The 25,193-nt window shown below is 61.4% G+C and overlaps 2 protein-coding genes across 3 annotated transcripts; one reads left to right on the plus strand and one right to left on the minus strand.

The window, feature by feature from the left end:
• On the plus strand, positions 1-25,018 carry Gorasp1 (golgi reassembly stacking protein 1). Of its 2 annotated transcripts, XM_042672737.1 has the most exons (11): positions 1-6; positions 2,585-2,588; positions 18,838-18,916; positions 19,244-19,324; positions 19,633-19,836; positions 20,668-20,754; positions 20,836-20,966; positions 21,502-21,709; positions 22,489-22,639; positions 23,435-23,563; positions 24,315-25,018. In XM_042672737.1, the coding sequence occupies exons 3-11, from the start codon at positions 18,854-18,856 to the stop codon at positions 24,563-24,565; spliced, it is 1,305 nt and encodes a 434-aa protein (XP_042528671.1). In that variant the 5' UTR covers positions 1-6; positions 2,585-2,588; positions 18,838-18,853; the 3' UTR covers positions 24,566-25,018. The 2 variants fall into 2 exon arrangements, with proteins under 2 accessions (XP_042528671.1, XP_042528670.1); XM_042672736.1 differs by lacking the exons at positions 1-6; positions 2,585-2,588 and having other exon boundaries at positions 18,813-18,916.
• Ttc21a (tetratricopeptide repeat domain 21A) lies at positions 977-18,855 on the minus strand. Its single transcript, XM_042672730.1, is given in 31 exon segments — positions 977-1,054; positions 1,148-1,215; positions 1,425-1,545; positions 2,159-2,383; positions 2,467-2,647; positions 3,119-3,280; positions 3,929-4,079; positions 4,351-4,432; positions 6,624-6,734; positions 7,745-7,933; positions 8,294-8,397; positions 8,532-8,670; positions 9,246-9,311; positions 9,313-9,357; positions 9,473-9,545; positions 11,119-11,144; positions 11,146-11,358; positions 11,695-11,913; positions 12,103-12,260; positions 12,923-13,052; positions 13,318-13,518; positions 13,796-13,893; positions 13,999-14,191; positions 14,756-14,854; positions 14,978-15,062; positions 15,772-15,929; positions 16,391-16,513; positions 16,879-17,045; positions 17,263-17,373; positions 17,831-17,960; positions 18,760-18,855. Coding segments are annotated over 31 exon segments (4,002 nt in total).
• Positions 25,019-25,193: the final 175 nt, after the last annotated feature.

A 25,193-nucleotide genomic window follows, 5' to 3' on the forward strand; every position in this document is an offset into this window, starting at 1 on the left:
AGCTGGGTGCTGGGAGCTCACGCGTTGTCAACCCAGAGATTCAGGAGGCTGAGATCAAGAGGATCGCGGTTCAAAGCCAGCCCCGGGCAGGAAGGTCCGTGAGATTCTCATCTCTGATGAACTAGTCAGAAAAAGTCAGGAGTGGTGGTGTGGCTCAGGTGGTAGAGCACCAGCCTTGCGCGGAAAAACAAAACAGCACAGAGGTCCTGATTCAAGCCCTAGTACCATCACCAAAGTGTGTGTGTGTGTGTGTGTGTGTGTGTGTGTGTGTGTGTGTGTGTGTGTGTGTGTGTGTGTGTGTGTGTGTGTGGCGCGCGCATGCGCACACAGCTGAGTGGAAGTCGCAAGCACTGCGGGGGGTGGGGGGGGGTAGATTCCAACTTGGGAAACTTGGGAGAAAAACACCACATCCACGCGCACCCGAGGCCAAAACAATAGGCCACGCCCCGTCCTGGCAGTGGGGCCTGGGCCGGAGCCTCAGGAGCTCCCTCCAGCTCTCATCCTGCCCAGAACAATGAGGATTTGCTTCATGTGGGGACAAAGCGCACACCCGTTTTCCCAGCTACTCAGGTGGAGGCTGAGATCTGAGGATCACAGTTCGAGGCCAGCCCCGGGCAGGAAAAGTCTGTGAGACTCTCACCTCCAATGAACCACCAGAAAACTGGAGGTGGCTCAGCGCCCAGGCCACGAGTTCAAGACCCACAACTGACCCCCCCCAAAAAATCACTCCTCAAAGAAGGGGTTCCACCCCCCCACTTCACCTCAGGTAAATCACAACCCCCCAAAGAATCGTTGACACTACAGTGATGTGGCTGAATAGGACTTGGTCTCGATTCTCTGAGGATCCACTTTGCCCCCCCAACTTTTTTTTTTCCCCTTCTCCCATAAATCTTCAGCTGATGGACCAGCAGCTCCCCACGGACCGGGCACCCCCCCACCCCAACCCCCCCCACCCCACTGCTGTCCACCACTGCAGCTACGGCCTTAGAGATCCTTGGGCCTTTTCTAGGATCTCTTCTCTGATCTTGGGGTAGTTGGGGTATTGCAAGAGGACCTGGGAAGAGAAGAACTTGGGGTGATGGTCAGCCCGAGGCCAGGGTCCCAGCCCCCCCCCCCCCCCCCGACCCTCAGCAGGCGGCTCACGCACATGGTGACAGATCTCGATGGCTTCCACGAACTTCTTGTCCTTCAGGTAGTTGAAGGCCAGCTTGAAACCTAAGGGGGGGGCAGCATTGGAGGTGACACCCAGCCCCGGGTGCACCCAAGAATGTCTTCCCCTCCCACCTCTGCTCATCAGGGGACAGACTTTGAGTTCCGGGCTCAAGGGAGAGGAGGGTCATCTGTGGTCAGATCCCACCTCCCCCCCCACCAGCTGTGCCCCGCCCCCCCCCCCCCCCCCCCCCCGGGCTGGCTGCCCTCCTCACCGATGGCTGGGTTGCTGTGGTGGCTGTATTTCCAGGCCAGCTCATAGTTGGTGGCCGCATCTTTGTAAGACTGCTCCTTCTCCATGATGAAGCCCATGTACTCGTAGGCTTTGGCGCAGGACTGGGGGGGCAGGCAGGGAGGGGGGGATGTCACTCAGAACCCCTCGCCCACAGGAAGGGCGTGGCTCATGCCTGCCATCCCTGCTACTCAGGAGGCCGAGATCCGGAGGATCGTGGTTCAAAGCCAGCCTGGGCAAGGAAAGTCCGTGTCTGGACATCTGGGCCCTGAGTTCAAGACCCAGGAGTGGCACAAAGTTAGGTGTTGGTGTTAAGCCCTTTGCACCAAACTTTCCTGCACTCCTGGCTGCCCAGAGGCTTGGTACCCCCAATCCGGAGTCTCCCTCAACTGAGCCCCTTCCGAGAACCCTCCCTTCTCCCCCCAGGCCCTGTCTTTTCTTTTGTGCCTGTCCTGGGGCTTGAACTCAGAGCCTTGTAGCTTTCTCGCCCAAGGCTGGTGCTTAACTGCTTGCCCAACAGCTCCCCCCTGTGGTTTTTGCTGGTTCACAGGAGATCAGAGTCTCACGGGCTTGCTTCTCCCAAGTTGGCTTTGAACTGCGATCCTCCGGATCTCAGCCTCCCGAGTGGTCGCGATTCCCGATGTGCTGTGGGGTCTGCCCTCCCCCTGCCCCCCCAGATCTGGACCACCCCCACCCCCCTTCCCCCCGGGTGCTCGCCTTGTTGTAGCGCACGCAGCGCCGGAGCAGCTCAACGGCCAGATCGAACTTGCCAGCGGCGCAGTGCAGATGCGCCAGCAGCAACCACGCGCGTTCCAGGGCGTCCGCTTCCCCCGGGGTCCACACCGCCCTGGCCAGGCGCTTGAGCTGCGTGCGCGCCTTGGGGATCTGCTGCAGCAGCGTGTAGGCCTGGGCCAGCGCCAGTAGTGCTGCTGCATTCTCTTTCTGTCCCGGGGTGGGGGGGGGGTCTGGTGTAAGATCAGAAATGTGCCCCCCCCCCCCGCCAGCCCCAGGCCCTTTGCACGCACCTCGGCCTGGGCCAGCTCCACGAAAGCCACCAGAGCGGCCTCCACCTGGGCACGCACACCACCGTGCAGCAGACACAGGCCGCGAAGCAGCCGCAAGCGTGCAGGGCCCGGGTCTGAGGGCGGTGGGAACTCTTGTAGTAGCCGCTCGGCCGTGCGCAGCCCCTGAGGCCGGGACCCAGCCCTGGGGGGGGGGGGGTGGGAGGGAGGGAGGGAGGCTGGCATCACGATCCTGGACACGGTACGTGTCCCAGAGCCACAGGGTTGCGTGGAATTGTACACCTGGTGCACCCTGTATAGGTTACTCTCTATTGCCAGACGCCATAGCAACATAGGTTTGCTGAGATACGCATAGATAATAGAATTCATACGTTCTTCTTAGTTCTAACTCCTGGGGCTTGAACTCTGGGCCTGGGCGCTGTCCCTCAGCTCTTCAGCTCAAAGGCTGGCGCTCTACCACTCGAGCCACGCCTCCATGTCTGGTGGTTTATTGGAGGGAAGAATCTCCTGGACCTTTCAAGGCTGGCCTTGAACTGTGATCCTCAGATCTCAGCCTCCTGAGCGGCTGGGCTGCCAGGCTGAGGATCTCTGTGGTAGGCGGCCGCCCGTCCACAGGGCCTGTGGATTCCCCGCCCCTCCTTCTCCCCCTCCTTACTTGCTCTCTGCCCCCGTGTTCTCGAGCACCTCTCCCCCCAAGATCTCGTCATCGGGGTTCAGGCAGATCCGCACCATGTAGTCCGTGGCCTCCTGACCCCATGTGGTATCCTTGCGGGCCTTGTTCAGGAACTTTAAGGCCTCGTTTGGCCTTCCAACGTGCCTGGAGTTGGAGAGAGTTAAGACCCCAAGAATGTAATGGGAAGGGGACAGGCAATGTCTCTGTTGGGGGACACTTCGGCGTCCAGAGCTCGCGTCTGCCATTCTCGCAGGAGGCTGAGACCTGGAGGATCACAATTAGAGGCTAAGCCCGGCCAGGAGCTGCCATCCCAGCTGCTCAGGGGGCTGAGATCTAGAGGATCTTGGTTCAAAGCCAGTCCAGGTGAGAAAGTCCGTGAGATTATGTCCCATAAATCACCCCCCCCCAAAAAAAAAGCCAGACATGGAGCTGTGGCTCAAGTGGTAGAGCACCAGCCTTGAGCAAAAGCAGCTCAGGGAGAGTGCCCAGGCCCTGGGTAAGCACAGTCCGAGCCTCTTTCTGCTCAAGGCTGGTGCTCTACCACTTTGAGCCCTGTAGATGGCGCCACTTCTGGTTTTCCAGGTGGCTCACTGGAAATGAGTCTCACCAACTTTCCCCAGCCCTGGGCTGGCCTCCAACGGAGATACTCGGGATCTCAGCCTCCTGAGTAGCTGGGATGACAGGCGTGAGCCCCCAGCCCCCAGCTTCCTCTTGGTTTATTGAAAGCAAGACCCCTGCATCTCCCCTCTTCTTCCCCCTCCCCCCAACATCCCTCACTCCAGCTCCGCTCACCAGTAGTAGATGCCCTTGCAGTAGTTGAAGCCAGGCTCCAGTACCACCCTGCTGGACCCCTTCTTGGCCAGCTCGAAGAAGGTGGGTGCCTCCTCCAGCCTGCCGCTGCGGCGGAGCAAATCGATCAACTTGTTAAATACCACGAAGTCGTCTGAGAAGAAATCAGGCCGAGTTGATCTTTCGCCAGGCTCTGGGTTGGCGGCCAGGTCTTCCTTAGAAGACAGACTCCTGACGATCAGGGTTCGAGGCCAACCCCCGGGGGCAGAGAAATCCTGACTCTTCTCAGCAGAGAAAGCCTCACAGACTTGGGAGCTGCGCTGTGGCTCAGGTGGTAGAGCGCCCGCCTTGAGCAGGAGAAACTCAGGGATGGCATCCAGGCCCCGGGTGACCTTCTAGTGGTGATCTCAGGAAGGCCGGATTACCTGGACACTTCTCCAGGACCTGGCGGTAGTGACCGATGGCTGCTTCGTAGTTCTGCTTCCGGAACATCAGGTCAGCAAGCATCTGTCAGGAGACAGGCAGGGCGGGCTGGGGGGCTGGGGGGGGCTGTGGGGGACACCGGGCTCCACGCCTCAGCCCTGCACACAACTGAGGAGCCTGAAGTGGTGCTGTGGCTCCGGCGGTAGTGAGCTAGCCCACAAGTGAAAAGGCTCAGGGCCCTGAGTTCGAGCCCCCGGACTGGCAAAAGAGAAAAAAGAAAACCACACAGGTGCCATATTGCGGGCAGTGGGTACAGGCGGTGGGCGTGGCCTCCCCTGAGCCAATCCACATCACCCCTGTGCTCAGTGGGCGTGGCTTCCCTGGAGCCCATCAATGTCATCTTCTGTGCTCAGTGGGCATGGCTTTCCTGGAGCCTATCAATCGCGTGGCTTCCCTGGAGCCCATCAATTTCAGCCTCTGTGATTAGTGGGCGTGGTTTACCCTGAACCAATCAAGTTCACCCCTGTACTTGGTGGGCGTGGCTTCCCTGGAGCCCATCAATTTCACTTTCTGTGCTTAGTGGGCGTGGCTTTCCTAGAGCCTATCAATTTCATCTTCTGATTAGTGGGCGTGGTTTACCCTGAGCCAATCAAGTTCACCCCTATACTTGGTGGGTGTGGCTTCCCTGGACCCCGTCAATTTCATCTTCTGTGCTTAGTGGGCGTGGTTTACCCTGAGCCAATCATCACCACCCCTGTGCTCAGTGGGCGTGGCTTCCCTGGAGCCCTCAATTTCAGCCTCTGTGATTAGTGGGCATGGTTTACCCTGAACCAATCAAGTTCACCCCTGTACTTGGTGGGCGTGGCTTTCCTGGAGCCCATCAATTTCATCTTCTGTGCTTAGTGGGTGTGGCTTTCCTAGAGCCTATCAATTTCATCTTCTGATTAGTGGGCGTGGTTTACCCTGAGCCAATCAAGTTCACCCCTATACTTGGTGGGTGTGGCTTCCCTGGACCCCGTCAATTTCATCTTCTGTGCTTAGTGGGCGTGGTTTACCCTGAGCCAATCAACATCACCCCTGTGCTCAGTGGGCGTGGCTTCCCTGGAGCCCTCAATTTCAGCCTCTGTGATTAGTGGGCATGGTTTACCCTGAACCAATCAAGTTCACCCCTGTACTTGGTGGGCGTGGCTTCCCTGGAGCCCATCAATTTCATCTTCTGTGCTTAGTGGGCGTGGCTTTCCTAGAGCCTATCAATTTCATCTTCTGATTAGTGGGCGTGGTTTACCCTGAGCCAATCAAGTTCACCCCTATACTTGGTGGGTGTGGCTTCCCTGGAGCCCATCAATTTCATCTTCTGTGCTTAGTGGGCGTGGTTTACCCTGAGCCAATCAACATCACCCCTGTGCTCAGTGGGCGTGGCTTCCCTGGAGCCCTCAATTTCAGCCTCTGTGATTAGTGGGCGTGGTTTACCCTGAACCAATCAAGTTCACCCCTGTACTTGGTGGGCGTGGCTTCCCTGGAGCCCATCAATTTCATCTTCTGTGCTTAGTGGGTGTGGCTTTCCTAGAGCCTATCAATTTCATCTTCTGATTAGTGGGCGTGGTTTACCCTGAACCAATCAAGTTCACCCCTGTACTTGGTGGGCGTGGCTTCCCTGGAGCCCATCAATTTCATCTTCTGTGATTAGTGGGCGTGGTTTACCCTGAGCTAATCAACATCACCCCTGTGCTCAGTGGGCGTGGCTTCCCTGGAGCCCATCAATGTCATCTTCTGTGCTCAGTGGGCATGGCTTTCCTGGAGCCTATCAATCTCCACCCCCAGCTGGGCGTGGCTTTCCTGGAGCCCATCAGTTTCAGCCTCTGTGATTAGTGGGCGTGGTTTACCCTGAACCAATCAATTTCACCCTCTGTGCTCAGTGGGCGTGGCTTCCCTGGAGCCCATCATTTTCATCTTCTGTGATTAGTGGGTGTGGCTTCACCTGAGCCAATCAATTTCACCCCCTGTGCTCAGTGGGCGTGGCTTCCCTGGAGCCTATTGATTTCACCTGCTGTGCTTAGCTGGGCTTCGTAGTGGGTCCAGGCCCGCTAGCCACGGAAGGGCCTGGCAGGTGGCAGGGGCCACACCCCGACTTTTCTCTATAGTAGCCCCCGGGTGGGAAGCTGGGGGCTTCCACTGGAACAACTGGAAATAATCTCTCCCTTCCACCCCACCCCAGGGGAAGCCGCTGGGTGTGGTCCTGGGGTCCCATGAGGGTGGGGAGGGGGTCCCCGCTAACCACAGAGGTGGACGCGGCATCCTGTGACGTCTGCAGGAGCATGGAGCACTGGTCCTCGCACAGATCCAGGTTTCCCTGCAGCAGATGGAGCCGCGCCAGCTCCAGCACCACCTGCCCAGGCCAGAGGCCATCAATCAATCAATCAATACCACCTGCCCAGGCCAGAGGCAATCAATCAATCAATCAATACCACCTGCCCAGGCCAGAGGCAATCAATCAATCAATCAATACCACCTGCCCAGGCCAGAGGCAATCAATCAATCAATCAATACCACCTGCCCAGACCCGATGCAATCAATCAATCAATCAATACTACCTGCCCATCAATCAATACCACCTGCCCAGGCCAGATGCAATCAATCAATACCACCTGCCCAGGCCAGATGCAATCAATCAATCAATCAATACCACCTGCCCAGGCCCGATGCAATCAATCAATCAATCAATACCACCTGCCCAGGCCGGATGCAATCAACCAACAGCAGCTGCTCAAGGCTGGTGTTCTACCATTTGGAGTTACATACAATGCCACTTCTGGTTTCCTGGTGGTTCACTGTACATCAGAGTCTCACGGACTTTCCTGCCCAGGCTGGCTTTGAACCACCATCCTCAGATCTCAGCCTCCTGAGAAGTGAGGATGGCAGGCGGGAGCCACAGCGCCTGGCTCCTTTCCTTTAGTTTTCTTTGTCTCCAGTACGAAGGCTTGAACTCAGGGCCTGGGCGCTGTCCCTTAGGTTTGTCCACTGAAGGCCTGGTGCTCTACCACTTGGGCCACACCTCCACCGCTGGCCAGGCGCCGGTGGCTCACATCTGTCATCCCAGTGACGCAGGAGGCAGAGATTGGGAGGATCACGGATCGAGGCCAGGAAAGTCCATGAGCCTCTTTATCTCCCACGAAATCATCAGAAAACCGGAAGTGGGGTCACATGTGGCTCTGAGTAGTAGAGCGCCAGCCTTGAGCACCGAGAGGGACAGCACCCAGGGCCTGAGTTCAAGTCCCAGGCCTGGCAAACACACTCACAAACCAGCCAAGCCTTCAGCGAGGTCTGGCCTCCACCTCTGAGCCAAGACTCAACGGCTCTTGAGCGGCGGAGCAGCCTGTGGACCCAAGGGTCACCCACCTTGTTGTCAGTGGGCGAGTAGCAGAGGGCGTCCTTGTAAGCCCGCACGGCTTTTGTGTAGTCCTCCTCCGCTGCATAGTGCTCCCCACACTGGATGCAGATGGAGGAGGCCAGCTGCTTCTGGGTGGGGATGATCTCCGGCTGCTCCATTGGGGCCCGCTTTAGCACCTTGGTCTGTACATCTAAGGCCTTGGCGAAAAACAAGCCAGCTGGGTTGGTAAACCCTAAATCCCAGGGCAGAGTCATCGGGGCGGGAAGGGGGGTGGCAAGGGGAGGTAAACCCGGGCCCTGAGCAGGTAAGGGGGGGAGTCTGGGGGTCCAGCAGAAAAACCCGCCAATCTGTAGCCAGGTGCCGGTGCCTCACGCCTGTCATCCCAGATCCTCGGGAGGCTGAGATCTGGAGGATGGCGGTTGGAGGCTGGTGCATGGTGGGGAAAGCCCGTGAGCCTCTGATCTCCCAGCCTTGAGCACCGAGAGGCTCAAGGGGGCAGCGCGCCTGGGCTCTGAGTTCAAGTCCCCGGACCAGCACGCATGCGCATGTGCACGCACCTTGCTCAGCGTTTCCGCCACCTCCTCCTTTTTGTGGCTCTTGTAGACTTTGGCTAACATCAGCCAGCACTTCACCTGATCCATCATGGGCGCCAGGCCTTTGGCTGTGAGAGGGAATCTCCATCAGTGGGGGTCGCTGTCTGGCTGCAGGGCTAGTCAGGAGGGAACCAGCTCCCCTTTGGGAGTGGGGGGGCCCCCCCGGGGTGAAGCTGCGCATGCGTTCCAAGGGCGGCTCTACCAGACTCGCGCTCCAGGGCCTGCTTCAGCACCCTCTCCGCCTTGCTGAACTTCTTCAGCTTGAGCAACAGCTCAGCCAGGTCGCAGCACAGGAAGTCCTGCCCGCTCATCTTCTGCGCCGCCTCGTAGTAATTGATTGCCTGGGTGGGAAGGGAGACCATGTTGGCTTTTTGCTTTAGGGGGAGGGTGGGGGACCCCTGAGAATAACCAGGCTTCTTCGTTGACCACCAAGATGTCAAACCCCAGGTCCCCGGGACGGGGCTCGGTTAAAGACAGAATGACAAAGTCATGGGCCTCGGTGGCCCCTGCCCGTCATTCTAGGGACTCAGGGAGGCTGAGATCCGGAGGATCGTGGTTCAAAGCCAGCCCTGGGGAAGGAAAGTCCATGAGACTCTCATCTCCCACGGATGACTCAGAAAAAGCCAGAAGTGGTGCCGTGGCTCAAGGGATAGAGCGCCAAGGCTTGAGCAAAGGTTGTTCAGGGACAGCCCCAGGCCCTGAGTTCAAGCCCCAGGACTGGCAGAAGGAAGGGAGGGAGGGAGGGAGGGAGGAAAGGAGGGAGGGAGGGAGGAAAGGAGGGAGGGAGGGACAGGTAAATTTGGTCTTTGGCAGGGAGCTGGGGTAGAAGCAGCCATTTTGCACCCTCTCCGGCCTCCCTCCCCCAGCCTCCGTCCCCCAGCCTCCCTTCCCGGCCTCCTGCCCAGGCCGGCCGGACCTTGTTGTACTGGTGAGTCTTCACGTAGGCTTGTCCGATCCTGCTGACCAGCCCGGCGTCGTGGGGGGTTCTTTTTGTAGGCCTCCTCGTATACTTCCAGGGCCTTCTCAGGCTGGCGGAGGGGAGGAGGGGGGCGTGGGTGTAGGTGGGTGTGGGGGCGTCCTTCCGTGGGGCCTTGGCCAGGGCCCCCCCCCCCCCCCCCCCCCCCCCGCCCGCCGGCCCCGCACCTCCTGGATGTTCATGTAGGCGTCGCCGAGGAGCAGGCTGGTGTGCGGGCCCGGGAGATGCTCACACAGCTCTCTGCGGGGGAAGCAGCGCCCGGGGCTCACGCCTGGCATCCCAGCTCCTCAGGAGGCTGAGGTCTGAGGATCGTGGTTTGAGGCCAGCCCGGGGCAGGGAAGTCCGTGAGACTCTCATCTCCAAGGAAGCAACCAAGAACACCGGAAGTGGTGCCGTAGATGGTTCCATGGGGTAGAGCGCCAGCCTTGAGTGAAAGAGCTCAGGGACAGTGCCCAGGCCCTGAGTTCAAGTCCTGGGATTGGTGCAATAAGGAAGAAAGAAAGGAAGGAAGCAGGAGGGAGAAAAAGACAGGAAGGAAGGAAGGAAGGGAGGGAAGGAAGAAAAGAAGGAAGGAGGGAGGGAAGGAAGGAAAGAAGGAAGGAGGGAAGGAAGGAAAGGAGGGAGGGAAGGAAGGAGGGAAGGAGAGAAGGAAGGGAGGGGAGGGAGGGAAGGAGGGAGGGAGGAAAGGAAGAAGAAAGGAAGGAGGGAGGGAAGGAAGAAAGGAGAGAGGGAAGAAGGGAAGGAAGGAAGTAGGGAGGAGAGAAGGAAGGAAAGGAGGAAGAAAGGAAGGAGGGAGGGAAGGAGAGGGGAGAGAAGGAGGGAAGGAAGGAGAGGAGGAAAGGAAGGAGGGAGGGAAGGAGGGAAGGAAGGAAGGAGGGATGGAAGGAGGGAGGAAAGGAAGGAGGGAGGGAAGGAGGGGAGAGAAAGAAGGAGGGGAGAGAAGGAAGGAGAGGAGGGAAGGAAGGAGGGAGGGGGGAAGGAGGGAGGGAGGGAAGGAAGGAGGGAAGGAAGGAGAGGAGGGAAGGAAGGAGGGAGGGAAGGAAGGAGGGAAGGAAGGAGAGGAGGGAAGGAGGGAGGGAGGGAAGGAGGGAGGGAAGGAGGGAAGGAAGGAGAGGAGGAAAGGAAGGAGGGAGGGGAGGGAAGGAAGGAGAGAAGGAGGGAAGGAGGGAAGAAGGGAAGGAAGGAGGGAGGGAAGGAGGGAAGAAAGGAGGGAAGGAAGGAGAGGAGGAAAGAGGGAGGGAGGGAAGGACGGAGGGATGGAGGGAGGGAAAGAAGGGAGGGAGGAAGGATGGAGGGGAGGGAAGGAGGGAGGGAGGGAGGGAGGGAGGGAGGTGGGAGGGATGGAGGGGGAGGGAGGGAGGGGAGGAAGGGGGGAGGGTGGAGGGGGAGGGAGGGGGAGGGATGGAGGGTGGAGGGTGGAGGGGGAGGGTGGGGGAGGGGTGGGAGGGGGAGGGTGGGGGAGGGTGGGAGGGAGGGGGTGGGGGTGGGGGGAGGGGGGGAGGGGGGAGGGAGGGTGGGGGTGGGAGGGGGGTGGGGAGGGAGGGAGGGAGGGAGGGTGGGGGGGGAGGGGGGAGGGGGGGTGGGTGGGGGGGTGGGGTGGAGGGGGAGGGGGTGGGTGGGTGGGTGGGGGGAGGGTGGGGGTGGGGGGTGGGTGGGTGGGGGGTGGGAGGGTTGGGGGGGGTGGGTGGGGGGTGGGTGGGAGGGTGGGGTGGGGTGGGGAGGGTGGGGGGGAGGGAGGGTGGGGAGGGAGGGAGGGAGGGGAGGGAGGGGAGGGGAGGGAGGGAGGGAGGGAGGGAGGGGGGGGGGTGCTGACCGGTAGCAGCTGATGTAGAGGCGCGGGGTCCCGGCGTGTGCGCAGGTAGATGTCGGCCATCTTCTGGCGGGCGTCGGCGTAGCCGGGCTGCGCGGGGCCCACGCCGCGGAGCATGGCGAGGGCGGCGTCCACGGCGCCCTTGCTCAGGGCCAGGTCCACGTTGGCCAGCGTGACGCGGCCCTCCTCGGGCGTGCCGCTGAACTGGTGCACGGCGTCCTGCATCGCCTTCGTGGCTTCGTGCTGCCAACCACATGGGGGGGGGGGGAGAAGGAGAGCGATCTCAGCTGCTGGGCTTGGAGGCCGGGATCCGGAGGACCGTGGTCTGAGGCCCGCCTGGGCAGCGGAGTCCCCGAGAGACTCTCATCCCCCATGAACCACCCGAACACCGGGAGCGGGGTGCTGGCCTCGGGCAGAGTGGTTGGGAGGAGGGGGGTGGGGGGGGAAGCAGCGCCCAGGTCGTGAGTTCAAATCCCAGGACGGATGAAAAACCACACAGCCTCCAAACCCCCGGGAGCTGGCTTCCTGGCCCCGTCAGCCGCCCCCCCCTCCCCATCAGGGTGGGGGGGGGTCCCTCACCAGCTCCCCGTTGAGCCGGAGTGCATCCACCAGCTCCAGCAACACGGATGCTCGCTCGCCGGGACGCAGCGCGGGCGCTCGGCGACTCCGGGGCCCCTCCTCGCCCTTCCCCCCGGGCAGCGCCGCGATCATCTTCAGGGTCTTCACGGCCTCGGCGTGCTCCCCGGATTTGTTGAGGGCTCTGGCCTTGATGAAGTGGTACAGGGGGTAGTCTCGAACCTGCAGATGAGAGACACAGACAGACAGACAGACAGACAGACAGACAGACAGAGAGTGAGCACAAGGCCTCAGACCAGGCTCCAGGGGAGCCTGGGGAGCTCAGGCTGCACCCCCATTTCCCCTGGTAGGGGGGGTGTGGCAAGTCTGGGGGCCATGGCGGGCCCCCCTCACCCCCCACCCGCCAGGCACCTGGAAGTTATGGCTGACGCCCAGCTCCAGGCAGTGCGCACACATGGCGAAGTTGCCCTGGGCCAAGTGGACCTGTGCTAGCAGCAGGTGCGCGTCCACCCATGCGGGGTCCAGCTCCAGGCAGCGCTGCAGTGAGCTCTGCGCCGTCTCGAGGTCTCCTGTAATTATAGGGGTGTGGGGGGAGTCCCCACGCTAGAACTCAGGACCTCAGGCGCTCTACAACTTGAGCCACCACCCCGCCTCTGCTTTTCTGGGTGGTTTATTTTGCCTCCCTCCCCCCCCCCCACACCCACCCAGGGTTGGCTTGGAACCGCGATCCTCCGGATCTCAGCCTCCTGAGCGGTTGGGATGGCAGGCGGGAGCCGCCGCGAGCCATCCCAGGGTTTCACTGACCACAGGAAGCCGCACAAAGCAGGAAGCCAGCCATCCACAGGTCTGGGGACCCCCCCCCTTTCCCCTCCAGGTTAGCCAGAGAGGAGGAGGGCGGGTTGTTGGGTGGGGGGGGGGTCCAGGATTTGAACGTGGAAAGAGCCAAACGCAGGTGGCTCACGCCTGTCATCCTAGCTACTCAGGAGGCTGAGAGCTGAGGATCACGGTTCAAATCCAGCCCGGGAGACTCTGATCTCCCATGAACCACCAGAAAACCGACGCCATATAAGTGGTAGAGCACCGGCCTTGAGCTGAAGAGCTCAGGGACAGCGCCCGGGCCCTGGGTTCAAGGCCCAGGACCAACAAAAAGGAAAAAAAGGAGCTGGAAGGGACAGGAGGCCCGGCATGGGAGGCCGGGCAAGGGAGGCCGGGCAAGGGAGGCCGGACCCACCTGAGAGGAAGTTGACCTCCGCCATCACAAGCAGGGCGTCCATCATGGCCGGCGCGGCCTTCAGCACGGGGCTCAGGATCATGGCGACTTGCTTCAGCAGCGGAGACACCACCTGGCCGGGGGGGCGGGGCTGTGGGGGGGGACGCAGAACATTCCAGAACCTTCCCACAGCACCCCCCTCCCTCCCTCCCTCCCTTCTTTGCTGTCTTGAGCTTTGGCGCTCTACCCCTTGAGCCACAGCTCCACTTCTGGCCTTGGGCTGGCTTCACTGGAGATCAGAAGCACACGGACTTTCCTGCTCCGGGGGCTGGTTTTGAACCGTGATCCTCCGGATCTCCTGAGCGGCTGTCTCCCCGCGCATGCGCCCTGAATCCTCCCTGTCCCCCCCACTTCACCTGCTTGGGGCAGAAGCGCAGCAACTCCCTGGCCACGCCGACCAGGAAGAGGGGATCGAGCTTCTCGAAGTACTCAGGGCTGAGGGGCAGCGTGTGCATGGCGGAGAAATGGAGCTCCACCACCTCCCTGAGCAGGGCAGGGGCCGCCTGCTCCCCCGGGGGCTTCTTCGAGGCCAGGAGGGCCTGCAGGAACACCAGCACCTGTGTCCACAACGCCGGGTTGGCAGCAAGAACCGAGAGGGAAGACCCCACCTCCGAGATCCAGAGGATCGCGGTTTGAGGCCAGCTCCCGGGGCAGGGAAGTCTGTAAGGCTCTTATCTCCGCCAGAAAACCAGAAAGGGGGCGCCGCCATATAGTTAGGGCTCAAGCGGTAGAGCGCCAGCCTCGAGCACAAAGAAGCGCAGGGACAGCGCCCAGGGCCCGAGTTCAAGTCCCAGGACCGGCAAGGAAACCCCCAGGATGGTCCCGGGCTCGTACCTCGGACTTGCCAAGAGACTGCTGCACCTCCTTCAGGAACTCCAGCTGCTGTGAGGCCTCCTCCAGCTGCCCTTGTAAGATGTGGCACCAGATATTCCCTAGAATGGAGGCCGAAGAGGGTGAGCAGCCAGCTCTACCAGGGAGGCTGAGATCCGGAGGATCGTGGTTCCAAACCAGACATGTGAGCGCCCGCCCGCACCCACCTGTCAGGACCGCCATCCTGTCCTCCTGCAGCTTGGTGGCTTCGTTGTACCAGGTGCGCGCCTCCTTCGGCTGGTTCTGCAGGAGGTACAGGTAGCCCAGCTCCGTGGCCGCCAGGCCGCAGGTGGGCGCAGCCGTGAAGACTCGCTCCAGGAAGCTGCTCACCAGGTGGACCACCTCCTGCTGCCTCCCACACTGCGGGAGAGGACACAGGGGTTGGATGGGTGGCGCACGTCCATCATCCCGGCCACTCCGGAGGCTGAGGCTGGAGGATCGCGGGTGGAGGCCAACCCAGCCAGATGCTTCTGAGAGGACTCTTCTCTCCAAGGAAGTAATTTAAAAAACAAAAAGCCACCTGTGGAGGTGTGGCTCAAGTGGTAGAGGCCCAGCCCTGAGCAAAAAGCAGCTCAGGGACAGCGCTCAGGCCCTGAGTTCAAATCCCAGGACTGGCATTAAAAAAAAAAAGCTGCAAGTGGAGCCTGTGGCTCAAGTGAGTGGCAAAATGCTGGGCTGGAGCCATGGTTCAAGTGGTAGAGCTCCAAGTTCATGCAGTTGCCCGGGGCTGGCTTGGAACCATGATCCTCCGGATCTCAACCTCCTGCGTGTGAGCCACCGGCACCTGGCTACGATGACACAGGACGTGGGTCCCCAGTGGGAAGGCCACGTGGGTGCGGGGAGCTGGCCGACAAGTGGCCGGGAGCCCCTGGAGGGAAAGGCAGAAAGAAGCCACTGGCCGGAGGCCAGGAGCCATCTTCTTACCAATCTGCTAACTGGGAGAATCTTCTTGAGGTGGAGGTTCCAGTTTCGAGGTTCTTTTGTCTCCAGGGCCTTAATTAGATTTCCCACGCAGTTGGCAGCCTGTTAGGACACACGGACGTGAGTGTGACAGGCAGGAGCCCCCAGCCGGGCTTTCCTGAAATCCTTGGTACCCAGGGTTGTCTGTTTATTTATTTACTATGATTTACTGCCCGGCCCACTTACCAGGATGGGGTTTCCTTCTCTGGCCAGCTCGTGCACAGCTAGGATCTGGCAGGCATCGATATTGTTTTCGTCTTTTTCAAGGATTCTGGAGGAGAAACCACGCGCGTGCGGAGGGCTTGGTGTGCGTGTGTGTGCACGCACGTGTGCGTGTGTGTCACGAAGTAAGTGTGTTTGAAAGGTGACCAAAAGCATAAAGAAGGGGAGAAATTTCCCACCAGGCTACAAGCCCTCCTGGAAGGTGGTTTATATACCTCCAGGCTCCGCCCCCGACTCCCGAGCTGCACGCTGATTGGGCGATGGCTGATGCACGGCTGGTGCACTGCTCTGGGCTCTTTTCATTGGTTGAGTGGACACAGGGCGTGTGCGCTCTGGCTCTTCATTGGTTGGGTGGACACCCAGGGCGTCTACACTATGATGTGTTGTCTGCCATTTTAGGCCCGTTACATTTTGGGGGACTGTGTGTGTGTGTGGGGGGAGAGGGGGATGTCCTGGGACAGGGCCTGGACGCTGCCCCTGAGCCTCTCTGTGCTCAAGGCTGACCCCTTGAGCCACAGCACCACTTCTGGCTTTTTTTTCCCCCCTTTGGGCAGTTTGGTGGAGATCAGAGTCTCAGGGACTTTCCTGCCCAGGCTGGCTTCGAACCACGATCCTCTAGATCTCAGCCTCCTGAGAAGCTGGGATGGCAGGCGTGAGCCGCCGGTGCCCGCCACCTGTGTGATTTTCTATCAGCACCCCCAGGCTTGGAAGAGAATGGTGGGGGGGGTGTTTGGCCTGGTGAGCTGCACCCCACTTACCTGTGTCCGGTCTCCACGGTCTGCTCCCAGTCATGGCAAGCTAAGAAGAGCTGCATCTTCAGGACCAGGGCGGGCAGGAAGCCCCCGGACGCCACGGCCATCTGGTTGGTGGCCTCCAGGGCTCCTGAGAAGTTCTGGTGCATCATGAGGTACGTTGCCTTTTGGGGGGAAAACAGAGTGTGTGTGTGTGTGGTGGGGGATCCGGTCAATGGGAAGGGGGGTGTTGGTGTCCAAAGCCAGGCAGAGTGCAACAAATAGATTAATCAGAAGGCAGTAGCCGGGCGCTGGGGGCTCACGCCTGGCATCCCAGCTACTCAGGGGGCTGAGATCCAGAGGATCGCGGTTCAAAGCCAGCCTGGGCGGACTCATCTCCAATCAGCCACCAGAAAACTGGAAGTGGCGCTGTGGCTCAAGTGGTAGAGCGCCCTCAGCAGAAAGGAGCCAGGTCCCGGGTGGACGTGGGGGGGCCATTGTGTGACCCTGGGCTGGCCCTGAGGTGACTTCTCTTGGCCTAGGCTCCTCATCGACCAGAAGGGGAGGCCTGAGGTCTTGTGATAGGTCCCTGCTTCCTGTCACTCCGTTGGGAACCCGCCCTCTTCTCCCCTGTGGCTCCGCCCACCTTTCCCATCAGCCCCAGCAGGTCTTTGGTGTCTTGAGTCCCCTGGTCCAGATACTTGATGGCTTTCTTCACCAGGTGCGGCTTGTCGGAGGTGAGGTCCACCCAGCCCTTGAGGATGAGGCCCTGGGTGAGAATAAGGGGGGAACACAGAGCTCTGGGTTCTGCTGACTCAGGCCACCACCTGCCCCCCCCCCTCTTAATTTTATGCCCATCCCGGGACTTGAACTCGGGGCCTGGGCCCTGTCCCTGGGCCTCTGTACACAAGGCTGGCGCTCTGCAGCTTGGCTTTCTGAGTAGTTCCTTGGAGATCAGAGACTCATGGACTTTCCTGGCCCAGGCTGGCCTCGGACCGCGATCCTCCGGATCTGAGCCTCCTGAGGAGCTGGGATGATGGGTGTGAGCCCCCACCTCCCCCCCAACAGGCCTAGAACTGGGACTCCTTTTGGGGTGCCGTGGGGATTTCCATGGCTGGTCCTCGTGGCAGGTACCTCTCTGGCGTTGCTGGAGGCCTTCAGCATGTGGTCGACGTATTCCCGGGCCTTCTCGTGTCGGCCCACGAGCCACAGGAAGATCCCGGCGTAGTAGAAGGCGGCATGGCTGGCATGCCGTCGAAGCTCCTTCAGGCTGCTCTCCAGATCCTGGATGGCCTCCCGATCTACCCGCCCCAGGGTGGGAAGACAGGGCCAAGGGGTCACACACCAGGGAGTATAGTAGCTCACGTCTGCCATCCCGGCTACTCAGGAGGCTGCGATCGGAGGATCTCTCATAGAGAACTGCCCCCCAAAGCTGGGAGCGGCGCCAGGCCTTCTGTGGGAGAGAGCCAGAACGCTGGCGGGCCTGGCGGTGGGCCTGCTCTGCGTGGCTCGACTCACCGTGGGCATGGTGGATTCTGTAGGCATACAGCAGAGCCATGACGGAGCAGAGGGTCAGGTGTGGATGGTTCTGCATGTTCTCCAGCTCGCTGATGGCGTCTCCGACGCATCCTGCCAACAACAGGCGGGCCTGGGCCTCCAGGCCTGAGCCGAGAGGCCGGGCACCATCTTCCTACACCCAGATCTGAAAGGAGCCCGAAGCCTGGAGGTGTGTTGTAATGGTGGCTGGCACCAGGAGCACCAGCTGCAAGAGGTGGACAGGTAGGCCCAGGCACCGAGGCTCACGCCTGTCATCCCAGCTACTCAGGAGGCTGAGATCTGAGGATCGCAGTTTGAGGCCAGTCTGGGCATGAAAGGGCGTGAGACTCTTATCTCCAACTCACCACCAGAAAACCAGAAATGGTGCCCTATATATACATATGTATGTATGTATGACTCAAGTGGTAGAGCGCTAGCCTTAAGCAAAAAGAGCGCAGGGACAGTGCCCAGGCCCTGAGTTCAAGCCCCAGGACCGACTAAAACGATTAGAACAAAACAAAACAAAAAAACAAGGAGTTCTGGCCTGTACCTTCCCTGAGGAGTCCATAGGCCTTGAAAAACAGCAGCCCGGGGTCGCCGCTGAATTTCTCCAAGCCGCGGGCCGCGGTCTGCTGGACCTGGTTAAAGTACTGCTCCTGGCTGTAATAAATGATCTCAGCCTGTGCAGAGAGAGAGAGACAGAGAAGGAGGGAGGAGGGAGGAGGGAAGAGGGAGGGAGGGAGGGGGGGATCAGGGCTCCTTTTGCAAAAGGGACAAAGCAAGCACTGGGAGGGGCTGGGAAGGTGGCTCGGTGGTAGAGTGCTCGCTTAGCACGCATGAAGCCCCGGGTTCGAGTCCCCAGTGCCACATCCACAGGAAAAGCCGGGAGTGGCGCTGTGGCTCAAGCGGTAGAGCGCCAGCCTTGAGCAGAAGCAGCCCAGGGGCAGCAGCGCCCAGGCCCCGAGTTCGAGCCCCAGGACGGGCAAATAAAATACAATAATCACAAAGCAGTGAGTGTGTGTGCAGGCGCATCGGATGCAAGTCCAGGAGTGTGCGGACGTGTGTGCAGCTGTGAGTGCGTCTGTGGATGGGGTAGACTGAGGCAGGACGGGTGGGGCCCCGCGGGGCGGGATCGGGGGAGGGACGAGCGGATGGGGGGTGCGGGGAGGGGAGCCCCGGGCCGGCCACCCACCACGAAGGAGGAGGCGTCGCCGCAGTTCATCGCGGGGGGCCGCGATCGCGGGGAATCCAGGTCCTGGGGCGGAGGTGGAAGACTCGACAGTGCGCGTGCGCGCGCGTCCTTGGCAACCAGGTTGCTAGGGGCGGCGACGCCGGCTCGCTCGGGCGTCCAGCGCGCTCACGCGCTGCGGCGGCCGGCGCGTCCTTGGCAACCAGGCGGCCGCGCCGGCGCCGGTTGCTAGGCGACGCCGGGCGTGAGTAGGCGTGGCTCCGGCCCTGCGCCTGGCGCCCTCACGTCACCGGCGGCGGAAGTGCCGCCACACGCATGCGCGCTGGCGCGGCCAGGCCGGAGCCGTCGAGCGCCGACCCGACGCCGAGCGGAGGAGCGGCCGCCATGGGCCTGGGCGCCAGCGCCGAGCAGCCGGCCGGGGGCGCCGAGGGCTTCCACCTGCACGGGGTGAGCCAGGCATGCGCGCGTGCGCGGGCGCGTGTGCGCGTGCGCGGCGTCCTGGGCAGCGGGGCGCCGAGGGGCTTCCACCGGCGCGGGGCGAGCCGCGCATGCGCGCGCGCGTGTGTGTGCGTGCGTGTGCGCATGCGCGGCCAGGCCGCGGGGCCATCCAGGCCCCCCCAGGAGGCGGAGCTCCGAGACACGATGGTCCCGGGTTCGAGTCCGACCCGGGACTTGGACCCAGGGCACGAGTCTGCTCCCGCAGGACCCTGGGAGAGGTGGGAAGGCCGGGACTAAAGGAGGGCGCGACTAGCCGTGCGTGGTGTGTGCGGACAGGTGCAGGAGAACTCGCCCGCGCAGCAGGCCGGCCTGGAGCCCTACTTCGACTTCATCATCACCATCGGACACTCGAGGCTGGTGAGGTTTCTCTCCCCCCCTCCAGTGTGTCCGTCTGTCCCGCAGGAGGACCCAGCTCTACACTGCCCCCGCCTCGCTTTCCCTCCCTCCCCCCAACCCCCTACCTGTCAGTTGTGGGATTTGAACTCGGGGCACTGCGACCCTGAGCTGCTCTCCAGGCTTTTGTTTTCTGTTTTTTGGCCGACTCTGGAACAGCGATCCTCCCGATTGCAGCCTCTGGGGTCGGGGGAAGCCAGGCCGACTGGGCCTTGGAAGAAGTCCGCCCCGTTATCCCCCCCCCCCCCCCCACTCCCCTTCCACTAATGCAGAACAAGGGCAGCGACAAGCTGAAGGCGCTGCTGAAGGCGAACGTGGAGAGGCCGGTCAAGCTGGAGGTGTTCAGCATGAAGACCATGCGCGTGCGCGAGGTGGAGGTGGTACCCAGCAACTTGTGGGGCGGCCAGGGCCTGCTGGGGGCCAGCGTGCGTTTCTGCAGCTTCCGCCGGGCCAGCGAGCAGGTGTGGCACGTGCTGGTGAGTCCCGGATGGGCAGCCAGACAGCTTCTGTGGGGTCAAAAAGACGACTCTGGGCTCTGCCAGGCGCCAGTGACGCCCATCTATTAGCATCCCAGCTACTCAGGAGGCTGAGATCTGAGGATCGCGGTTCAAAGCCAGCCCCGGCAGGAAAGTCCGTGAGACTCTCATCTCCAGTAAACCACTCAAGAAAACCGGAAGTGGCGCTGTGGCTCAAGCGGTAGAGTGCTCGCCTTGAGCTGAAGAGCTGAGGGACAGCGCCCAGGCCCTGAGTTCAAGTCCCACCACTGACACAAAAGAAAACTCCTGGGCTCCATCTGGCCCCGCTCAGTTCCTCCCTGGCTCCCTCCCTGCTCGGCCGACCCTGCCTCATGCTGGCCTGGATGCTCAATTTAGGGCCCTGAGGGTCCCTACTTGGTCGTTGTTATTAATGTACTATTACTACTTTGCTGTTAAATGTATTATTTACTTTGCTTATTTTTATGATGCTTTATTCTTATTTTTTTTGTTGCTGTTGTTGGTTGTGGGTCTTGAACTCTGGGCCTGGGCGCTGTCCCTCAGCTCTTCAGCTCAAAGTGAGCGCTCTACCACTTGAGCCACAGCGCCACTTCCATTTCCTGGTGGCTCATTGGAGGCCCATTGGGCCTTTCCTGCCCGGGCTGGCTTTGAACCATGATCTTCAGATCTCAGCCTCTGAGTAGCTGGGATTCCAGGCGTGCTCACCAGTGCCCGGCTGTGCAGTGCTGTGCCTGGGGTGGGTGGGTGGGGCTGAGGGGAGGTTGACCCCCTTTCCCCCCCTCAGGGCTGAGGCTGTCACTGTAACCCCTCTAGGACGTGGCACCCTCCTCCCCGGCCGCCCTGGCCGGTCTGCGTCCCTACACTGACTACGTGGTGGGCTCGGATCAGATCCTCCAGGAGGTGAGGGGGGGGCCCCGGGGTGGGGCGGGCGTCTGGGGAGGCAGGGAGCTGCAGCTCGGGCCTCCCTGTCCCCCCACGCAGTCTGAGGACTTCTTCTCGCTCATCGAGTCCCACGAGGGGAAGCCACTCAAGCTCATGGTGTACAACTCCGAGTGGGATGCCTGCCGCGAGCTCACCGTCACGCCCAACGCAGCCTGGGGCGGGGAAGGCAGGTACTGCCTGTAGTCCCGGACTCGCAGGCCTGGGGTGAGGACTTGGGGTGGCCGTGGAGGGGGTGGGCCCTGTGCCTGCCTTGCTGCTGCTATTCATGCCTTGCACTCGCCACTGAGACTCGAACTCAGGGCCTCGGGCTCTGTCCCTGGGCTTTAGCTTGAACTCCAGGCTGCTGCTCTACCACTTGAGCCACGCCTCCAGCTTCCTTCCTTTCCCCTTTCCTGCCCTGCCTGAGGTGGTTGGCCATTTAGTTAGCTGAGATAGTCTGTTAGATGCCATACTTTGTTAGCTACTTGGCTGAGGGAGATTCTTCCTTAAGCTCTTCTGTTAGATACTTGGTTAGATCTTGGTTAGATGAGATATTTTGTTAGATATTTCATTAGATGACATACGTGGTTAAATGAGATATTGTGTAGTTAGATGAGATACTGTGTGGTTAGATGAGATACTATGTGGACTCTATAGAGAGCTGGGTGAGGCTGGGTGAGGTGAGATGCTCCAGCCTTCCCCCCCCCCCCCCCCCCGCCCCCCCAGTCTAGGGTGTGGCGTGGGCTACGGCTACCTGCACCGGATCCCCACTCAGCCGTCCAGTCACCCCAAGAAGCCGCCCAGAGCCCCGCCGCCTGATGCCCCGCCGCCAGATACCCTAGCCCGGGACCATGCCCCGCCACCGGACACCCCGCCCGGACCCCCACCTGCTCCGGACCTGGAGCCCCGCCCACTCCAGAGCGACTACCAGGAGGTCAGCAGCAGCGGCGAGGGGAGGCTGCTGCTCCAGGTCTGCCATGCGCAAAAGGCCCCGACACCACCCGGACGTGCCCGGAAATCTGTGCCCTGTAGCCCAGAGCCATAGCTCACCCCTGTCATCCCAGCTACTCAGGAGGCTGAGATCTGGAGGATGGCAGTTCAAAGCCAGCCCAGGGCAGGAAAGTCCGTGAGACGCTCATCTCCAATAAACCACAGGAAAAAGCTGGAAGTGGTGCTATGGTTCAAGTGGTAGAGCACCCAGCCTTGAACAAAAAGCAGCTCAGACAGTGCCCAGGCCGTGAGTTCAAACCCCAGGACCAGCACACAAAGCTTAACAGCTGTTTTTGGAATGCTTGGGGAGCAGACACCCCAGCTTTTATTTATTTTTTTTGATGCCTATCCTTGGGCTTGAACTCACGGCCTGAGCACCATCCCCGAGCTTTTTCCACTCAAGACTAGCACCACTTCTGGCTTTTTCTGGTGGTGGTTCACTGGAGATGAGAGTCTCATGGACTTTCCTGCTCTGGCTGGCTTTGAAACGCGATCCTCCAAACCTCAGCCTCCCAAGTGGGTGGGCTGACCGGCGTGAGCCACGGGCATCTGGCGGGAAGGAGCTCTTCCTGGGACCCCGAGGAGGCTGTGGGGAAAGGGGCTGGGGGTGGGCATGCGAGGCAATCATGGTCCTGAACTCCAGGAAGGCCTGCACATAGGGGTCGGGTGATTGAGATGGGGTCCTCACCCTGGTCCTTGCTCCTCTCTCCCTGACGTCCCCAGGCCCTGCTCCAGGTCCCAGGCTTCTTCCCAGAGGAGCAGCCCCCCGCCCCGGGGAGCCCCAGCCATGCCGCCCCGGACCTGGGGGTGCTCCCGTGCTCCATGGAGATTTCTCTTCAGCCTCCACCTCCAGTACAGAGAGTCATGGATCCAGGTACTGAGCCAGGCCTCCAGGGGAGGAAACTGAGGCACCTGGAACCCTGGGGCTTGAACTCGGGGCTAGGTGCTGTCCCTGAGAGCTTTCACTCTACTGTGGGAGCCACAGCACCACTTCCGGTTTCCTGGTGGGTTCACTGGAGAGGAGACTCAGGGACCTTCCCGCCCTGGAGCGCTTGAACTGCGATCCTCCAATCTCAGCCTCCTGAGTGGCCAGGGTGACAGGTGTGAGCTGTCAGCCCATGGTGGCAACTGGGATTCCCGGCACTGAAGCGGGGTGCAGGCTCAGGGGTCTTATTGACCTCTTGCTGGTCTCACACAGCACTGCCGGGCACTGGCGTAGCGCCTGTAGTCCAGGCACGACAGGTTAGGTTACTTTAGTTGCACAACTAACTGGACTCAGATCACAGGCTCTTCGCACACACCGACCCTAGGAGGAGGTCGGAGCCTCCTTGGGGGTGGGATCAGGTGGATTTCTCCAGAACAAGGCAGAGAGTTCTTCCAGCCAAGAGGCCTGCCTGGCCACCACGCTGAAACTGAGCCTTACGCCTGTCATCCCATCTCCCCAGGAGGCTGAGATCTGGAGGATCGTGGTTCAAAACCAGCCTGGGCAGGAAAGTCCCCGCGAAACTATCTCCAATGAACCAGCAAAAAGCCGGAAGTAGAGGTGTGGCTCAAGTGGTAGGGCGCCAGCCTTGATTTAAAAAAACAAAACAATCAGGGACAGCCAGGTCCTGAGTTGAAACCCACCAGACCTGCTGTCAATAATAACAACTGTGTCCATCTCCCCCAGGCTTCTTGGAGGTGTCTGGCATCTCCCTCTTGGATAGCAGCCGTGCCGGTGTAGGGCCGGGCCGGGTCTCTCCCCCAACCTTGGGACGGGAGGACGTGGGCTCCAGTGGCAGCTCCCATGAGCGCCTAGGTAAGTGACTTGAACTTGGTGCCCCCCCCCCCCCACTTGGCAGCGATTTCCCATAGGGGGACCCCCAAATGCCTCTTGCCAGGTGGAGCACATCTTGTCAAAGCCTGGTGCTTGCTGGGCGCTGGTGGCTCACGCCTGTCATCCCAGCTACTCAGGAGGCTGAGATCTGAGGCTCGAGGTTCAAAGCCAGCCTGGGCAGGAAAGTCCAGGAGACTTCTCATCTCCCGTGAACCATCAGGGAACCGGAAGTGGCGCTGTGGCTTAAGTGGTAGAGCGCTGGCCTTGAGCTGAAGAGCTGAGGGACAGCGCCCAGGCTGAGTTTGAGCCTTGGGACCCACAAAAACAAAGCCCTGGGTGGTGGTATTGGGTAGGTGGGGGTTTTTGCTGGCTTCAGCACCGTGGTCCCAGGTTTTTGAGGCCTCCTGATTCCCACGCTTCTAACTTTTGTGCCATTACTGGGACTTGAACTCACGGCTTGGTTATCCCTTGGCCCATGCTCCGCCCTCCTCCTCTTTTGTCGGTGGTGGGGCTTGAACTCTGGGCCTGGGTGCCGTCCCTCAGCTCTTCAGCTCAAGGCTGGCGCTCTACCCTTTGAACCACAACCCCACTTCTGGTTTTCTGGTGGTTCGTGGGCGATGAGAGTCTCGGGGCCTTTCCTCCCTGGGCCGGCTTTGAACTACGATCCTCCGATCTGCGCCTCCGGAGCAGGGCGGCCGGGATGACAGCAGCCCTGGCTCCTTCCTTCTTGCAGGCGAGGCCACGTGGTCGGGCTCGGAGTTCGAGGTCTCCTTCCCGGACAGCCCAGGCGCCGCAGCCCCGGCCGATCTGCCCCGGCTGAGCCTCCCCGACAGCCTCACGGCCGCGGCCTCCCCGGAGGACGGGCTGTCGGCCGAGCTGCTGGAGGCGCAGGCGGAGGAGGAGGAGGCGGCGGAGGCCGCGGCGGAGCCCAGCCCGCCGGGGCCGGGGCCGGGGCCGGCTGTGGAGGCCCCGCGGGGGATCTGACCGCGAGGCCCGCAGGGAGGGGGGCCGGGACGCTCGGCCCGCCCCGGGGTGCACTCGCGGGTCGGCCCTGCCTGGCCACCCGTGGAGGGCTCTGGGGCGCCCCGGGGCCCCCTCCCCGTGGAGGGCCTGGTGAGGGGCGGTGGCCCGGGCGCTGCCCTTGCCGGCTGCAGTCTGGAAGGTTCTCGAAGGTTCTGGCTCCCCGCGGCGCCCGATCCCGGAGGAGGAGGAGGGGAAGGAGGGGCCTGGATGAGGACGAGGCCACAATAAACCGTGAACCGCTGCGAGAGGCTTTTATTCCGCTGGGTGGAACCTTCTGGAAGGAGCAGCTCGGGGATGGGGCCTCGCTCTTCATCCCCTGCCCGGGGCTGGCGGCTCCCACCCGTCACCCCAGCTACTCCGGAGGCTGAGCTGCGAGGATCGCAGTGCAAAGCCAGCCCGGGCAGGGAAGTCTGCGAGACTCCCATCTCCAATGAGCCACCAGAAAGCCGCAAGCGGCGCTGTGGCTCAGTGGTAGAGCGCCCGCCTTGAGCTGAAGAGCTGCGGGACGGCGCCCAGGCCCAGCGCCCAGGCCCGCGCCCGGCAGTGGTGTGAGAGGCGGCGGGCGGAGCGGGGCCTGGCGGGGCCTCGG

Source organism: Dipodomys spectabilis, unplaced genomic scaffold (assembly GCF_019054845.1).
Source record: "Dipodomys spectabilis isolate Male_0828 unplaced genomic scaffold, ASM1905484v1 ptg000764l, whole genome shotgun sequence".
Lineage (NCBI taxonomy): Eukaryota > Metazoa > Chordata > Mammalia > Rodentia > Heteromyidae > Dipodomys > Dipodomys spectabilis.

Coding starts and splice junctions, on each gene's coding strand:
- Gorasp1 (XM_042672737.1), top strand. CDS start 18,854: ATGGGCCTGGGCGCCAGCGCCGAGCAGCCGGCCGGGGGCGCCGAGGGC. Junction 20,967..21,501: donor GCCTGGGGCGGGGAAGGCAG/GTACTGCCTGTA, acceptor CCGCCCCCCCAG/TCTAGGGTGTGGCGTGGGCT. Junction 23,564..24,314: donor CAGCTCCCATGAGCGCCTAG/GTAAGTGACTTG, acceptor TCCTTCTTGCAG/GCGAGGCCACGTGGTCGGGC.